At 40.6% G+C, this 14626-nt stretch overlaps 1 protein-coding gene across 10 annotated transcripts in view; it reads right to left on the reverse strand.

The window, feature by feature from the left end:
* Positions 1-482: 482 nt before the first annotated feature.
* Positions 483-14626, reverse strand: part of EVI5 (ecotropic viral integration site 5) — a 163876-nt gene continuing 149732 nt past the window's right edge. For 8 of the 10 annotated variants that reach the window (XM_074369950.1, XM_074369948.1, XM_074369947.1 and 5 more), the window contains one exon: positions 483-1779. In XM_074369950.1, the coding sequence (XP_074226051.1) occupies positions 1465-1779 (315 nt within the window). In that variant the 3' untranslated portion in view covers positions 483-1464. The remainder of the gene's footprint in view (positions 1780-14626) is intronic. The other 2 variants (XM_074369954.1, XM_074369953.1) reach the window with 1 other exon arrangement.

Raw genomic sequence — 14626 nt, forward strand, 5'->3', positions numbered from 1 at the left:
TAAGGCATAACTCCTGGTTTTAGACAGAAACCTATTTTTTATCTCTTCTATTTCATTCTGTCATGTAATTTTTTTTTCTCCATGCAACATACTGTGCAAAATTGTACCTCCATATTTACTGAATTCTACCTTCCTCTTATTCTTGAAGGCTGTTTTTTTTCCCCAAGGCTGCTGATTAAAATGAGAATGAAAAGCATTCAGTCAACACATCTTTCCACAGAGTAAGTGTAGTTTGAGTGTTTTCTCCAATTTATCAATGACAGGTATTGTTTTCTAGGGGAAAAAAAGTCTAGATGATACAACAGAATTGGTAGGAAAGGATTCTTATGGCTTGCTTTATCTTTAGATTAGTAACTAGAGAATCTGAAGATAATGTTCATAGATTATTTGCAGATATAATTGTTGTGTACCTTGGACCTCAGTCCACTGCTTAAATTGTATTACATAGAATATTAGCACTAAATAATGCGTGCTATCATCTCTCTAATCATGAAAAATTTATTAGTTACATACACATGAAGTAAAAGATTTCACCAATAGTGTTTTTGAACAAGCATCAGTTAAGTTATGAATCTGCTAGTGTTGAGTGCTAAGCAAAATATTAAAGCTATTAAAATATTAGTGTTTGGATTTATTTTCAATTTTCTTTTAACCTATCATTTACAGAAGTCCTGTTAGAATGCTGAAGGCAGTCATTTTGCAACACATACATTCTCCATATAAAATGATGTTCAATGTTGGGTGATGCAGGTTTATAAATATACACAAAAAAACAATATATTTGTAGTTAACTTACTACTCTGACCGGTAGGCAACACATGGAAGCATCATATGCACATAAAACTTTGAAATTAAAACAAAATGTGAAATTCTCAAGACAGATAACCATGAACTTGTTTACAAAGTCATATGAAAAGAAGGCTTTGTGTTTGGGAATTTTCAGTGGCCCACCAACAAAGCAGTAATTTTAATTGGAAGAAAAAAATTCCCAAACACAAAAAAACCCAAGGTAAATGAGATGTGTGTCTTGGTCAAATGTGTGTAGACAGCTGCCCTGAAAACAAATTGATAAACATAAATATACAACTTGTTTACTGAGCATAAAATATTGCACAAGAACAGTTTTGTTTGAAAAATTCAACTTTCCATAGTTCTGAACTTCAAAACGGTTCCCACGTATAGATACAACTGCATTTTCTAAACAAGAAACATTAATCTTCAGTAATTCTGTTAGAACCTTATTTTTCCCATTAACCATATTCCAGTCTACCTTATGGCAATGGTAAGTCAGTGGTGAAGATTTGGCAAAGATAAAAAGGCAGATAAGATTGTAAAATATATATATATATATATATATATATATATGTATATATGTACACATATGAAACAGGTATGTTCCAAAAACCCTTAATCATCTGATAACTGATCCCTTAAAAAAGCCCACAGTCCAGGTCACAGTGACGGTCAGACAGTGGTGGAGTACGACTCTCTCCTCCTCGGGGGCCGCTCCTTCTGAGAACCGCCGTGGCCCTCTCTGGCCTCCGGCACGCTGTCTTCTGCATCGCTTTCGCTGCCATCTGCCACGGTGGGGTCCAGAGACGTCAGGCCAGATTTTCTGTGCAAAGGAAAACCGACACCGCTTTCCTGTAAGGAGTTATCTATGAACTCTTCATCAGAGGAATGGAATGATTCGTCATCTCCTATTAAATGGTTGACGATGTGGATTCCATCAAAAGGGGGTTGGCTGGAGAAGCCCCTCTGGCCTTTTAGGCACCTGAGCTGTCAAAACAAAATCTGAGTTAATATACTCGACTGGGGGGAAGACACACATCCCACGAAAGCAAGTATTTCATGTTTGAGGAGGAAGAGACCTTGATCTTTTTCCATTTAGAGACATAAGCCACCAATTTTTTAGCAATTCCTATGTGTTATGCCGTGGGCACGTAACTTGTTATTTTAACTGAATCACCACAACAATCTATGTGGTAGGTTTTATTATCTTCACGTTGGAGATTAGGAAACAGAGACTCAGGTAGTGTGGCTTGCTGAGGAGAAACAGCCAATGCCAAAGTTTAGCTTTGAACTGCATCGAGATAATACAATAAACCCCATGTACCCATCACTTAGTTTCAACAACTGACACATCGTGAACAATCTTTTTTTTTTCCCCAGGAGGGAGGCAATTAGGTTTATTTATTTTATTTTATTTTTTTGATGGAGGTACAGGAGATTGAACCCAGGACCTCACGCATGCTACGCAGGTGCTCTACTGAGCTATTCCCCCCCCCCCCCCCACCATGGACAATCTTGCTGCACTGTATCTCTCTTGACCCTGTATTATTTTGAGGTAAATACATCCTATCAGTTCAACTGTATATATTTCAGCATGCAACTACAGAAGATACGGACTTAATAAAAACAATACTCTGAACTCTCTCACACAGTCTTGAGAGCATGTCTACGTAAATTTGGAATGATGGAAACGGTGTATAAATCATTTAAGTCTGCTCTGAGTCTCCATCCTGTTCTAACAGCCTACAGACCACACGCCACTACCACTCGGTGGGGGCAGAAATGCTCCTCCCCACCGCTGATGTCTCCTGCTGCGCGGGGGAGCGATGCAAGGGGTGTGCAGCGCTCCTGCCTTCTCCCCCCGGCCCTCCCAGGGGGTGGCGGAGAAGAAGGGCACACAGGGCTCAGCTCCTGCCCGCTCTTTCCGTCCTTGGGAGCCCGGCTGTTTCTCCACCCCTGGAGTCTGACGGGGCCAGACTCCCAGGTGGGAAGGGCTGCGAAGACCGAATGCTACCTATTTCTGGCTGTGCAAGTCTGACAAATTCTGGACTTCAGTACTGAAAAGCCCACTGTTGTCACACATCAAAACCACACTCATCAGGATTAAAGGAGATTTCTTTTTATCACCTCCCTCTTTTTGCCTAACTTCCTCCAAGTCCCCAAACCCACCACCATGGATACGGCTACTTCCACGGCCACATAATTAAGACATCAGCCCTCTCCTCAAGAGTTTATGTTTAAATATAAAATTTAACTTTGATATTATCACTTATTTAATTTCTCTCAGATACCATGAATTTTCTTCTGCAGTAAAGCAAAAGAGCCTTTTAAAAATCCAAAATAATAACAATTAACTACCAAAATCTACCTTGACTATCAAGAATTTGCTAAAATATTCTCCGTGTCTCCTGCCCTTATCATTGCTATTAACCTGCAGTTTTGTTTCTCAGGGACAAATTCCTGGTCACTATTGTTTGAATCTTGAGATAAAGGCAATGTGAAATATTCAGGAAATATTACATACACTTTCAAAACTAACGGCTCTGGGAGTAAAGACATTACAGCTCTGCCATAACACCTCCTCGCTTTCCCTGTAGACTTCCAGGAAGAAGTGAAGAAACCTGAGCACTTCTGCGCTGCTGCGAGACAGCGGCAAACGGAGGGATGTGGGCACTCAGAGCACAGACGTCTGCCTCAGAGAGATCCCTGGGCCCCAGGCCAAGAAAACATAGCGGGGTACAATGTAATTTAAGTAACACCTTCCCCGCTGGCACAGCAGCACGGGTAGGGCCTGAGCCACCGCGCGGAGGGGAAGGCGCAGAGCCCCGCGGGCCTCCCCGCGGCTGTGACACCCGCCGCTTTGCTACAACTGCCGCGTCCTGATGCAACATCCTAGCGCCGCATTGCAACACATGATTTATAGCGCCGCGGGTAAGACTGAGTCAGTTAATCTCTTCCTTTCTCTTTTCCCCCAGACCCCTTTGAAGAAACATGATGTGACACGCGTCCTCCTTCCTGGCCGCAGAGGAGGAGCGCGGCGGAGGAGCCACGACTTCCGACGGGAAAGCCGGAGCCCTGCTGCGCTGGCAGGCGCGCTGCAGCCGGAACACGCGGCCTCCCGCCCAACGCGACAGCCACCTCAGGTCAGACGAGCGACAGGCTCGACGGCCGTTTCTTCAGAGTCAGAGGAGACGCAAGCAGTGCTTCTTTACCTGAGCACGGCTGACACAGAGCAGCAGGGGCACAGAGACACTTCCTGGCCGAGAGAAGGCAAGTCTGAAGGCGGGCGGCGGCCCCGCAGGCGCCCCCCGCACCCGGGCGTGCGCCCCCCTCCCCCCCCCCCCGGCTCGGAGGGGCAGGGGCCCGACTGCGGGCGGGGACGCCCTCCGGACGCCTCAGCCCGTGCAAGGGGCCCGGCGGAGGTGGGGCGGGGGGGGGGGGACCAGCGCCGGGCCCGCTGCGGTGCCCGGTCCTGGCCGCCTGCGCGCGAGAGCTGTGCCGCTTACCCGCGCTCCCGGCCGCCTGGGAGCTAACTCCACTTAAACCGCAACAAAAAGCAGACGAGGAGCCTGCTCCGTCCACCCCTCTCACAGACACCTTCAGGGACGCTGTCAGCATCCTCAGAACACGGCCCCCGATCACCTGCATCAGGGTAACCGAGGACAACTACTAAAACGTAGAGTCGCTCTCCAGATTTAAGGAACCAAAACCCAGAGCGTGAAGCCCCAGAATCTACGTTCTTACAAATCTCAGAGACTCTGATATACTCAGAGAATCGCTGTGGCAGATCCTGGGTTCAAACGAAATGGGGCTGAGTCAGAACGAAGCTGATGGGCCTGAAACGGAACTACTCATTATTCAGGACAGAAGTGCTTCTGAACGTGAACACCTGCTGTGCGCGTCGGTGTCTACGAACGGAGCACCTTTCAGCAGCACAACCAGGCTGTTCTGGGCCAGCTCTACCATCTGGTGGCTGAAACAAGGAGCAGTCTGTTTAAACGTCTTTTCCTAAAACTTTCTCCCGGTATGAGGGGAGGGTCTAGGACTGCATATATTCAAAAAAGCTGAAAAATTCTGATGTACATCCTGGGATAAGGACCACTCCCTAGGCAATATTTTGTTTGTTTTTGTTTGACATCTTTTTGGGGTCAATCATGGGATAAAGAATCTGACAAAAGCTACTGATTCTTGTCTTGAAAAGCACACACACACGCAGACTTGAGCCTACTCTTTCCAGGGCCACTGTCTTTCTGAATTTAGGCTAAAGACTACAGGAACACCTTCACGACACTGACGACGACAAAAACTTCACCTGCGAGATGCCAGTAACACACTCGTATCACAGACAAGAAAACAAGCATCGCTCTTCCAGGTAAAAGCAGACATAGGTTTTTAGTCACTCAATGTGCCTGGAAGGACTTCTGAGACGCACCAAGGAGACAGAGGCACAGGACTGTCTGGGTCGTGAGTAAAGGGGTTCTTCCCTGGGGCGTCTTGGAAGGGGTGCATCGGGACCGCCCGACAGCGATGGTCACAGCTGACAAGTCCCACCCAGGCACTAGGGACTTCCTGTCAGCTTTTAGGTTCTTCAGTCTTAAAGTCTGAGCACAGAGTCCAACATTACCAGAAATGTGAGGAAAGCAACTGAGAGAACCTAGAAGAAAGGTAACGAGGAGTTAACAGACTATCCAGGAAAAAGAAAATATTAAAAAAAATCATTTATTCCTTCTGAAAACGCTGCACCCATGTAAGAAAACCCCCACGATGTTCTAAGAAGGGTCTTAGACATACATTTCTCTGGCCTGAAAGACAGGAGCCTTGAGATCGGAGAGGCCTGTCAAGTGCCCAGGAGAACAGATACAAGTGGACCTGAACCACGGTACAGCCCAGTGGAATTTCAGGACCTCAGGAGCCAAGGAAAAACAAAGTATTCAGCCCCAAACCAAACATGTTTTACATAAAAGATCAAGAATCAGAATGGTGTCAGGCTTCATAGTGTAAAGACAGCAGAGCAGCCATCACAATTCTGAGAAGAACACTTCTGACCTGTGTTGTTTTTTTTTTTTTTTTCGCAGGGGGGAAGTAATTTATTTATTTGATGGAGGTGCTGGGGATTGAACCCAGGACTCCGTGCATGCTAAGCACGTGCTCCACCACTTGGGCTATCCTCTCCCCTCTAATCTGTATTTTTAAAAAATCGTACTTCTCTTAAAAATTTTATACCCATTCAAACAATCAATTAAATATGAAACCAAAATAGGAGTTAAAAGCTTCAAGGACTTAATAAAAAAATATATTTTGCTTCAATCACAAGAACTGGAATCAGATAAATCCTTTTTACAGTTTATCTCCTATGAATCCTTTTCCCCCTAGAAAGGCAGGTGAAATGCTCCGCCAAGAGGAAGCACATCCAGGAAGACGTCCTTCAGCTTCGCTCCAGGACAAAGGAAAAGTGAGGCCAAGGGATTCCCACGGAGACAAAAAAGCTCCCAAGATGCCATCTGTGCAGGAGGCCTGCAGGCAGCCAGACCTCCCTGAAGCCGACTGGAACAGGTCAGAGGAAAGACTTCTTCATGAAGGTGAAGAGAGTCACCCAGAAGAGAACACACCAAGAAAACGAAAAAGCTGAGACAATCATCTGAGTAAACATGTGCAGGTGAGCAAACCACAAGCAGACACTGTTCCCATACAACTGAACGTTACCTGGCAATAAGAAGGAACATGAAAAGGAATACACGTATGTACACGTATGGCTGAAACACTGTGCTGCACACCAGAAACTGACACAGACAGGACTGACGTACTGACACGTGGATGAACCTCAAAAACATTAAGCTGAGTCAGAGAAGCCAAATACAAAAGCCAACATGCCGCGCGATTCCACTTACACAGAACGTCTATAACAGGCACGTCTACAGAGACAGGAAGCAGATAGTGGCTGCCAAGGATCAGGGGAAAGGGGAGAAGAAAGGGAATGACAGCAAACGGCCATGAGCTTTCTTTCTGGGGTGACAGAAATACTCCAAAATCACATTGCAGGTGTGGTCACACAGCTCTGTAAATACACTAAAAGCCACTGAATTTTACGCTTAAAGTGGAAGAACTCTATGATATGTAAATTATATCTCAATAAATCTGTTTAAGATAAACTACAACCAAAAAAACGAACAAGCAAACCCTCCCCAAAACATTGTTTTCCAAACTTCCCTAAGACCATCTCAGAACCTTGTAAAAAAGTAAGCCTTTGCAAGCTTGTCTTTGGTCTCCACCCCAGAGGAGAGGCCCGGGAAGCAGGAGTCAGGCGCCCGGGGGCCTGGTGGTCCCCAGGGAATGGACTTCGTGTGGACCTGTAATGATGTAAATGCAAACTAACGCTGCAGACCCTGAATATTAACGTAACCAGACCCATTATGTTGTGCAGATCATATTATTAAGCTGGAGAGATGAAGTTCATGTGTTCATGATGAGGGTGAGGAGAATAAAATGACATAGACCCTTCCCCGTGTGAAAAGGCCAACAGATTTTATGGAAAGCTGAAAACCAAGAATCAGCAGTTGAGCTGAAACAGAGGCCTCTAAGGAAGAGTGAAAGCCAAATCCACGGCCAGCTTCTCGCAGGAGCTTTCTACTCTTCAACGCTGCAAATCGTGTGCACAGCTGCAAGCAAGTTTTAATTAAAGATTTTTTTTCAGAAAAAAAAATATGCTTAATCTAAAATGAAAAAGGCAAGAAGTCACAATTGGGACGCGCTTCCTGCTTCCTCAGCCAGGCCCCACGGGGTGCCAGTACTCAGGATCTGGTGTCACCGCTGACTCTCCCCTGTCTTCAGCCGAGGCTGTGCAGACCAGCCAGCCTCCCGATCTTCCTTCTGTTCTAGGAGCAGCCTGTCCAACTGCGGACCGATATCAAGGGCTGATGCTCAATCACAGACTAATAGTGCCACAAAATAGTCAGCAATTTCTCATAATTTTTGTGTGGGCATTTTCGTAGAGAGCTGAAAGGCATGAAACGCTGCTGTATGACTGTCAAAAAACTGACCTCACTTTTCTTCTGGTTTTATCATGCACTCATTACTACATCAGCAACATGTCAACTAAGGCAATTTTTGAAGGTAATCCCATTCAATTTTTTAATTATATTTCAAGACGATTTTTCTAACCTTATATACTTTCCAAACATGGACTGGCTACTACAGTTTTTTATAACCTGAATTTTCACTTAACATACCATACACACTTGTCAACATCATAATCTTTTTTCCTCTCTCTGAGGAAAAACAGATTTATTGTCAAATATCCACAGGGGTGATTATTAAACAAGCCTTTCAGAACAAGGTCATAGCCTTTTAGTGGCTGTAGGGCATCACATTTAGGAATGTACCACGATCTGCTTTACCCAATCCTCTTGCTGAGAGATTCAGGTTCCCACTGTGTCGCTGTATAAATAGCACTGCCACGAACATCTTTGAGCACGATAGCCCTGCAGAGTTGCCTGAATATTTAAGACCTGGAATTGGACGTACTAAATAATACAGTGCAAAGTTTCAATATTCTTGAGGCCCTTGAGTTCTGTGTTGAAGCTGCCCTCCGGGAAGGTGGGATGAGTTTACATCCTCAAAACACTGCCTGAAAAGTTTTGCTTTCCTTACAACCTGGCACCGTGGTTTTGTTTTTTCCATTTTTGCCAACTGGATAAATAAAAAGATTTTTAAATACAGAATATTTATTAAAATACACATAATGCTTTAGGGGGCTCATATGTTGTCATCACCTAGTTTTAACAACCATCAAATTATGGCCACTTTCATTTCAAATTAACACCCAGCACCTCCCACCCTGGACTATTTGTAAGCAAAGGAAAAAGTTTTTAAATAACTTTGGCCTGTTGCACTAGAAGACCTTTTAGAAAAATATAATACGTAACCTAATCCTGCTCTTCATATTATTTTATCCTTAAACATGAATATGTAGAATAAGTAAAAACAAGCTTATTGTGTTGTTTCCTTCTAACAAATGCCTTCTAGTTTCTGTAACATTTAAAAATAACTTATTCTAGGTATTAGATTTGCCATTTCCCAAACAACATTAGCTAAAAGAGCCATAACTGGCTGAGAGATTCCACTGGCTATACAACTCAGAGTCAGTGGCTCTGAGTCCTTATTTCTGCGAGGATGTTGGTGATGTTAAGAGAACCCTTCTGACTTCCTGATTCTCTAGATCAGTAACTAATAAATTTTGTTATGTATAACAAATACCTGGGATTATTTTAAAAATATAATTTTCATGTTTTTATATGGGTCCTACTCTCAGACATCTGGATTCAGCAGGTAGGGCTCAGGAATCCACATTTTAAACAAGTGTACTAGGTGATTCTGAAGAGGGTAATCCATAGATCACATTTTGAGAAACACTGCTCTCAACAGATCATATTTAGGGATCATAAATGATCATGTTAAGAAAATCTGGTATGGGTAAATGAGTTTGGACTTAAGGATTTCTTGTTAATTTATCACTTATTATCACACTGACCCACTGTCATAGTTTTAATATACAATGGCCTACACATGGACACACAGCCAACCAGGGGGGAAAAATCAAAATGGAAAGAACCATTAACATGAGGCTAGTAAGTATTTTAAGAAGTGACCTATTGGAGGTTTATAGACACCTTCACCATCTAGTTCCATGTCTAGGCTGTGTGGGTAAGTGTTCATGGGACTGATCACTGAGGAACACCATTCTCTTTTCTTTGAGTGATAACCCTACTTTCCCTCAATGGCAGCCACTACTCTGACATTTCTCACCATGGACTGGTTTTGTGTATTCTCAGACTTTGTAATATCAAGAACCATGTGGTATGTACTCATTTGTGCCTGGCTCCTATTACCCAGCATTATGTTTGTGAGATTCATCCATGTTGGCATGTATAGCAGTAGTTCACTCTTTTTCAGTACCATGTAGTATTCCACCATGTGAATATATATCAAAACTATCTGTTCTACTGTTAATGGCCATTTGGGCTATCTCCAGCCTACTCATATAAGGCTGCTAGGAACATTCTTAAATATATTTTTTGGTGAATATATACTCAAAAGAGTATATACTCGGGAGTATAATTGCTTGGTCATTGTGTTAAGCTCTAGTAACACTGCCAAACCATTTCCCAAAGTGTTATAACATAAGCTCCTTAATTTTTGCAAGAAACTTTTGCCTTACTTTCTGCCAGGCTGGTTGTCAAAGCAAAATAACAGTCTCTTAACTAATCACATAATAAATTTATTCCAGGTTCTCATTAGAAAATACAACATTGAATTTTTAGCTACCCAATCACATTAGCAAAAACATGGAAAAGTAACTCTTGTAAACTCGTGGCAGAAGTATAAATTGACAAAAGCACTTCTGAAAATGGTTTGGCAGTATTTACTAAAGTTGAACATCTACACACTCTACGCCTAAAATAAGCATATACTACAGTCTGCTTGGGACAAACTATTTTCATTCTCTAAAATACCCTGGTTTGAAAAATAAACAACAGTCACCCAGTAATTCCACTCCTAAGTATATGAACAATAGAAGTAAGTGTAATATACTAAAAGACATTTATAACAGGGTTCATAGCAATTTTATTCGTAATAACCCCAAATGGAAATAACCCACATGTTTATAAACAGTAGAATGAATAAATAAATTATGGTATATTCATACAATAGATACTCTATTAGTAACAAAAATGAACGAACAGATTACTGCTCCATGAAACAATACAGATAAATCTCACACTGTTGAGCAAAAGAAGAAGTGAAACACAAAGTAATTCATTCTGCATGATTTCATTAGTCTAAGGGTATAAACTAAAAGTAAGTGGGGAGTGACAGGAAGGCTTCTGAAGTGCTGGCAAGGCTCCAGTTCTTGACCTGGGTGGGAGGTCAAACAGGCATGTTCATTTTTGTGATAATTCACCAAGCTGTCGGACACCTAGGATTTATGCATTTTCCTGTAGATATCTTATATTTAAATTAAAATGTCTATTATTAAATAAAAGTCCAAGAAATAACAACTATGGAAGATCTCTAGAAAGACATGCAATTATCATCCATTCTTCTGATAGTATTTCTAAACTGGACACTTGGCTGTAAACAGAAGATCACTAAGTTATGTATTTGAGCTGTTTTAGTCCATTATAAAATTGCTCTTACTTAGATGTTAGGCCATTAGCCTAACACTTTTCTGTTCGGTATATTTTCCTGTCCCATATGTAAACCCATAAAAGAAACTGATTTCAAAATCAGGAGAGGAGTGCTGGCTTGGTTCTGTCTCACTAGACCTGGATCTTCAGTCTGCTACGCTCGCTGCTTTGCTCCGGCTGCCGTGTTCACGCAGCCTGCTCTGACACCGTGCGCATCTTCGTGTGCTAACCATGACTCCGATTTTACTAGACGTCGCCTTAGAACTAACATTTTTAACTGCTAGACTGAACCACATAATACTGCCATTTTCATAAGTGAAAGTCAAACACCAGCAATTTCATTTGGCTCAATTAAACTAAGATTTTGTTGTTTTTATATTATATGTGTTCATGCAAACTGCCTCAAAATCTTTAGGGAACAAGGAGGGGTATAAATCTAAAAACAAATCTTTCCCACCATGCATATTAAGTTTCTTAGTTTCAATTATATGTTTAGATGTATTCCAAAATAGGTGATCAATAAAACCTCTCAAATATGCTTCCAAATTTATCTGCAGCATAAATATTTTGATAATAAAGTAGTTACATTCATCAGAACCCCCCCAAGTGATCTAATAACAATAAAAACAAACAAAAAAAACCCTGCTTCTTTTATTTTAAAAAGTATTTCTTTTTGGTTTTCCAGTATTGATATTGATAGTTGAAAATATTAGCATTTTTATAACTTTCACAACATTTTAAATAAATCAACAGGCATAAATATTTTCACAAACACTTAAAATTGTAGTGATTCATACACATATATAAATTTATTATTTATAGATATGTTTTTCCCCCAAATTATATGATTTAACACTGGAATTAAATTGATAAAATCAGCGCTGTCTGGAAAAAATGGAATGACTGGTTGCCGTACATTTACTGTACCTCTTCTGTTAGCCCCTGATAGTGGGGATTATTTCTTAATCATTTTTGCATCCAGAACTTAGCATTCTGACTTGGCCAGAGTAGGCACCTAAGAAATGTTGATGAACTATACTGATCAAGATGGCAGGATTTTTGAAAAACAAACAAACAAACAAACAAACCTGGGTACTGATTATTCATCCCATCCTTTTAAATGCTACATGAGAATGCCAATAAGCAGATAGATGGGAGTGCTAATACATAAGCCCAAACAGCAACTGTTTCTTACCTGATGCGGCCTGCTTCATCATGTTATGCATTAAGAGACAGAGTAAAAAAAGTAAAAACACATAGAATTTACTTAAATAATATTTAAGACATTTCCCATACTCATAGCAACTTGCAAAGTTAGCAAAATCTTAACCTCTCACTAATCAACAAAGAGATTGGACTTCAGGATTTCTCTGCACGTATTAAGCAATGCTGATCCAAGAAGGCATTTAGCAATGAGAAAAGGAAAGTGCCTGCTAGGACATTATACGACTTATATAAAGAGTAAAGCATAAAACGCAGTATAGTTAATAAGAAAACAGGAAACTGTCATGTTCATAGTCTGATGAACGCAGGTTTTGACAGGAAACAGCAGAGTCTCTAACTGCATGATAGTAAAGATTCACACACTTTTAAAAAAGTATTAAAAACTATTACAGTTATTTCAAATAAAAATTGTCACTAACATTTTAAAGCAGGGAGAACCTGCAGGGGCGAGATGCCGGAGCCTCAAAGGACACCGTAATCATTAAGGATACACAAGCATTCTTTCTGTGACTTCTCTTCAGTCTACTTCATTAGCTCAACAACTAAAGGATGAGACAGAGGTTTCCTTTATGTAACAGACAAGTGCGATAGTTTTAGAGATATGTAGCTATTAAAAATAACTTAATAAATAACAGGGAAATCCGTGCTGAGAAAATTTGATCCTTTGGGCTAGTGACCATGTGGACAGAGGACACACGTTCTCGACGTGTTTGCTTTCTTTCTGCACATTGCAGAATACTGGCACCTTGGAAAAAGCTGGTCTTACAACTGATTTTAAAGAGACACAACGGGTTATTCTTCCTCCACTTTAACATGCAGGGGTAAGAGAATTAACAAGGAACCTCATATTATATTACATGATGCTTTATGGTCAAAAGTGCTGCCAGGCGTATTATTTCAAGTTAAAAATTTTTCCCCGTGCGTGTGCTTAGAGGTTGAATTGTGCAGGCAACCACCACTTTCTGAGATTCAAAAGAGTAAGAAGAAGATTGCATTGAGTATTCTGAAAGACAATCAATCCACAACAAAGTGGAAAAAAGTCATCCACACACCAAAAAAAACCCCTAACCAAATGAACTTTGATCACTACTAGACAGGGTCTAAACCATTGAAGTGAGTCATGTGATACCAAGTGAACTGCAAAACAGTTGCAGTAAGTTTCCAAGACTGAGTCATATCAGATTATAAAGCTCCTATTCGTACATTCGGGTTTGTATAATCAATCTTTGTAAAACACAGGGCTAAAAGCTAGATGTAACATTTCTGCAAGTGATGTATAACATATAAAAATTTAAATAACTACTCATTATACCTTATACGGGCAGATGGGCATAAAGTCCAATCAGAGATTTGTGTTTCTAAGTTACAGAGGCTTTACTTTCCCACCCCAAAGTTTAATCAGTAATTTTGTTGGATTCCTTACAAGATAATTTTAATAGTTTTCTTTGTTTTCAAAATTTTACATGAATGTAAATGTGAAAAGATGTGTTACATTTATTTTCAATTATCAGCTTCTTTAAAAACAACTGTACATATGACAAAGATGAAAACTAGCAACAAGCACACAAACCAAAAGATTTCCAGTGAATCAGAACTGGAAACCAATAAAAGTGATCGACTGGAGGTCATGACTTTCTGATCATCACATTACATAGATAAGAGCCAAAATTTAGACCTACAGCAATTAAAAATCAGATTAAGTTTAAAAAAATTCACGAATTTTACTGAAATAATATAAAATAAGACAATGCTGAAAATGTTTTTGGCTTTATGCTAAATTAAAAAAATTAAAAACCAGATAAAACACTTAAAATTTAAAAATACACAGATTCTATGTTAAATGTATAAAATGCAACAGGTAAAACTCACATTGTTAGAAGCAAACAAAAAAATGTACCTACATCAGTACGTGAAAAAGGTGGACAGTAAGGTTTAGAACTGAAGAAATTTAGCCTGTATATTTGTTACCAGAGAAGGAGAGAGAGAGAAGTAAGTCATTTACAAGGAACTCTTGGTCCTTCTGTAGTACACACTTAGATCTGTCCAGCACATTGAGGCCAATGTAACGAAACTGCCATTCCCCTCTTCCTGGCAGCTGACACATCTCGATAAAATTGAAACCCTTAACACTATTTAGAAGGAGCTCTAATGTCAATGGTAACGAGGTTAGGAATATATGAGGTTCTATGTAAATTTATGACCAATTACAGGAAATAAATCACTTCACACTTGTTTCACTCTGAACTTTTAAAGCTACATCAAAGTACCACATACATTTCATTTGATTTAACCTTTAGCTGAAGCACTGAAAAAAATTCAGTGAAGCACTGAAAAAAACCTTTAGCAAAACATCCTCAAGAAAACGAAGTATTTCTTTCCTATCTGGATTGAATTCTTAAGAGAAATTATTCTTCTCTAAAGCTAAA

This window comes from Camelus bactrianus, chromosome 9 (assembly GCF_048773025.1).
Source record: "Camelus bactrianus isolate YW-2024 breed Bactrian camel chromosome 9, ASM4877302v1, whole genome shotgun sequence".
Lineage (NCBI taxonomy): Eukaryota > Metazoa > Chordata > Mammalia > Artiodactyla > Camelidae > Camelus > Camelus bactrianus.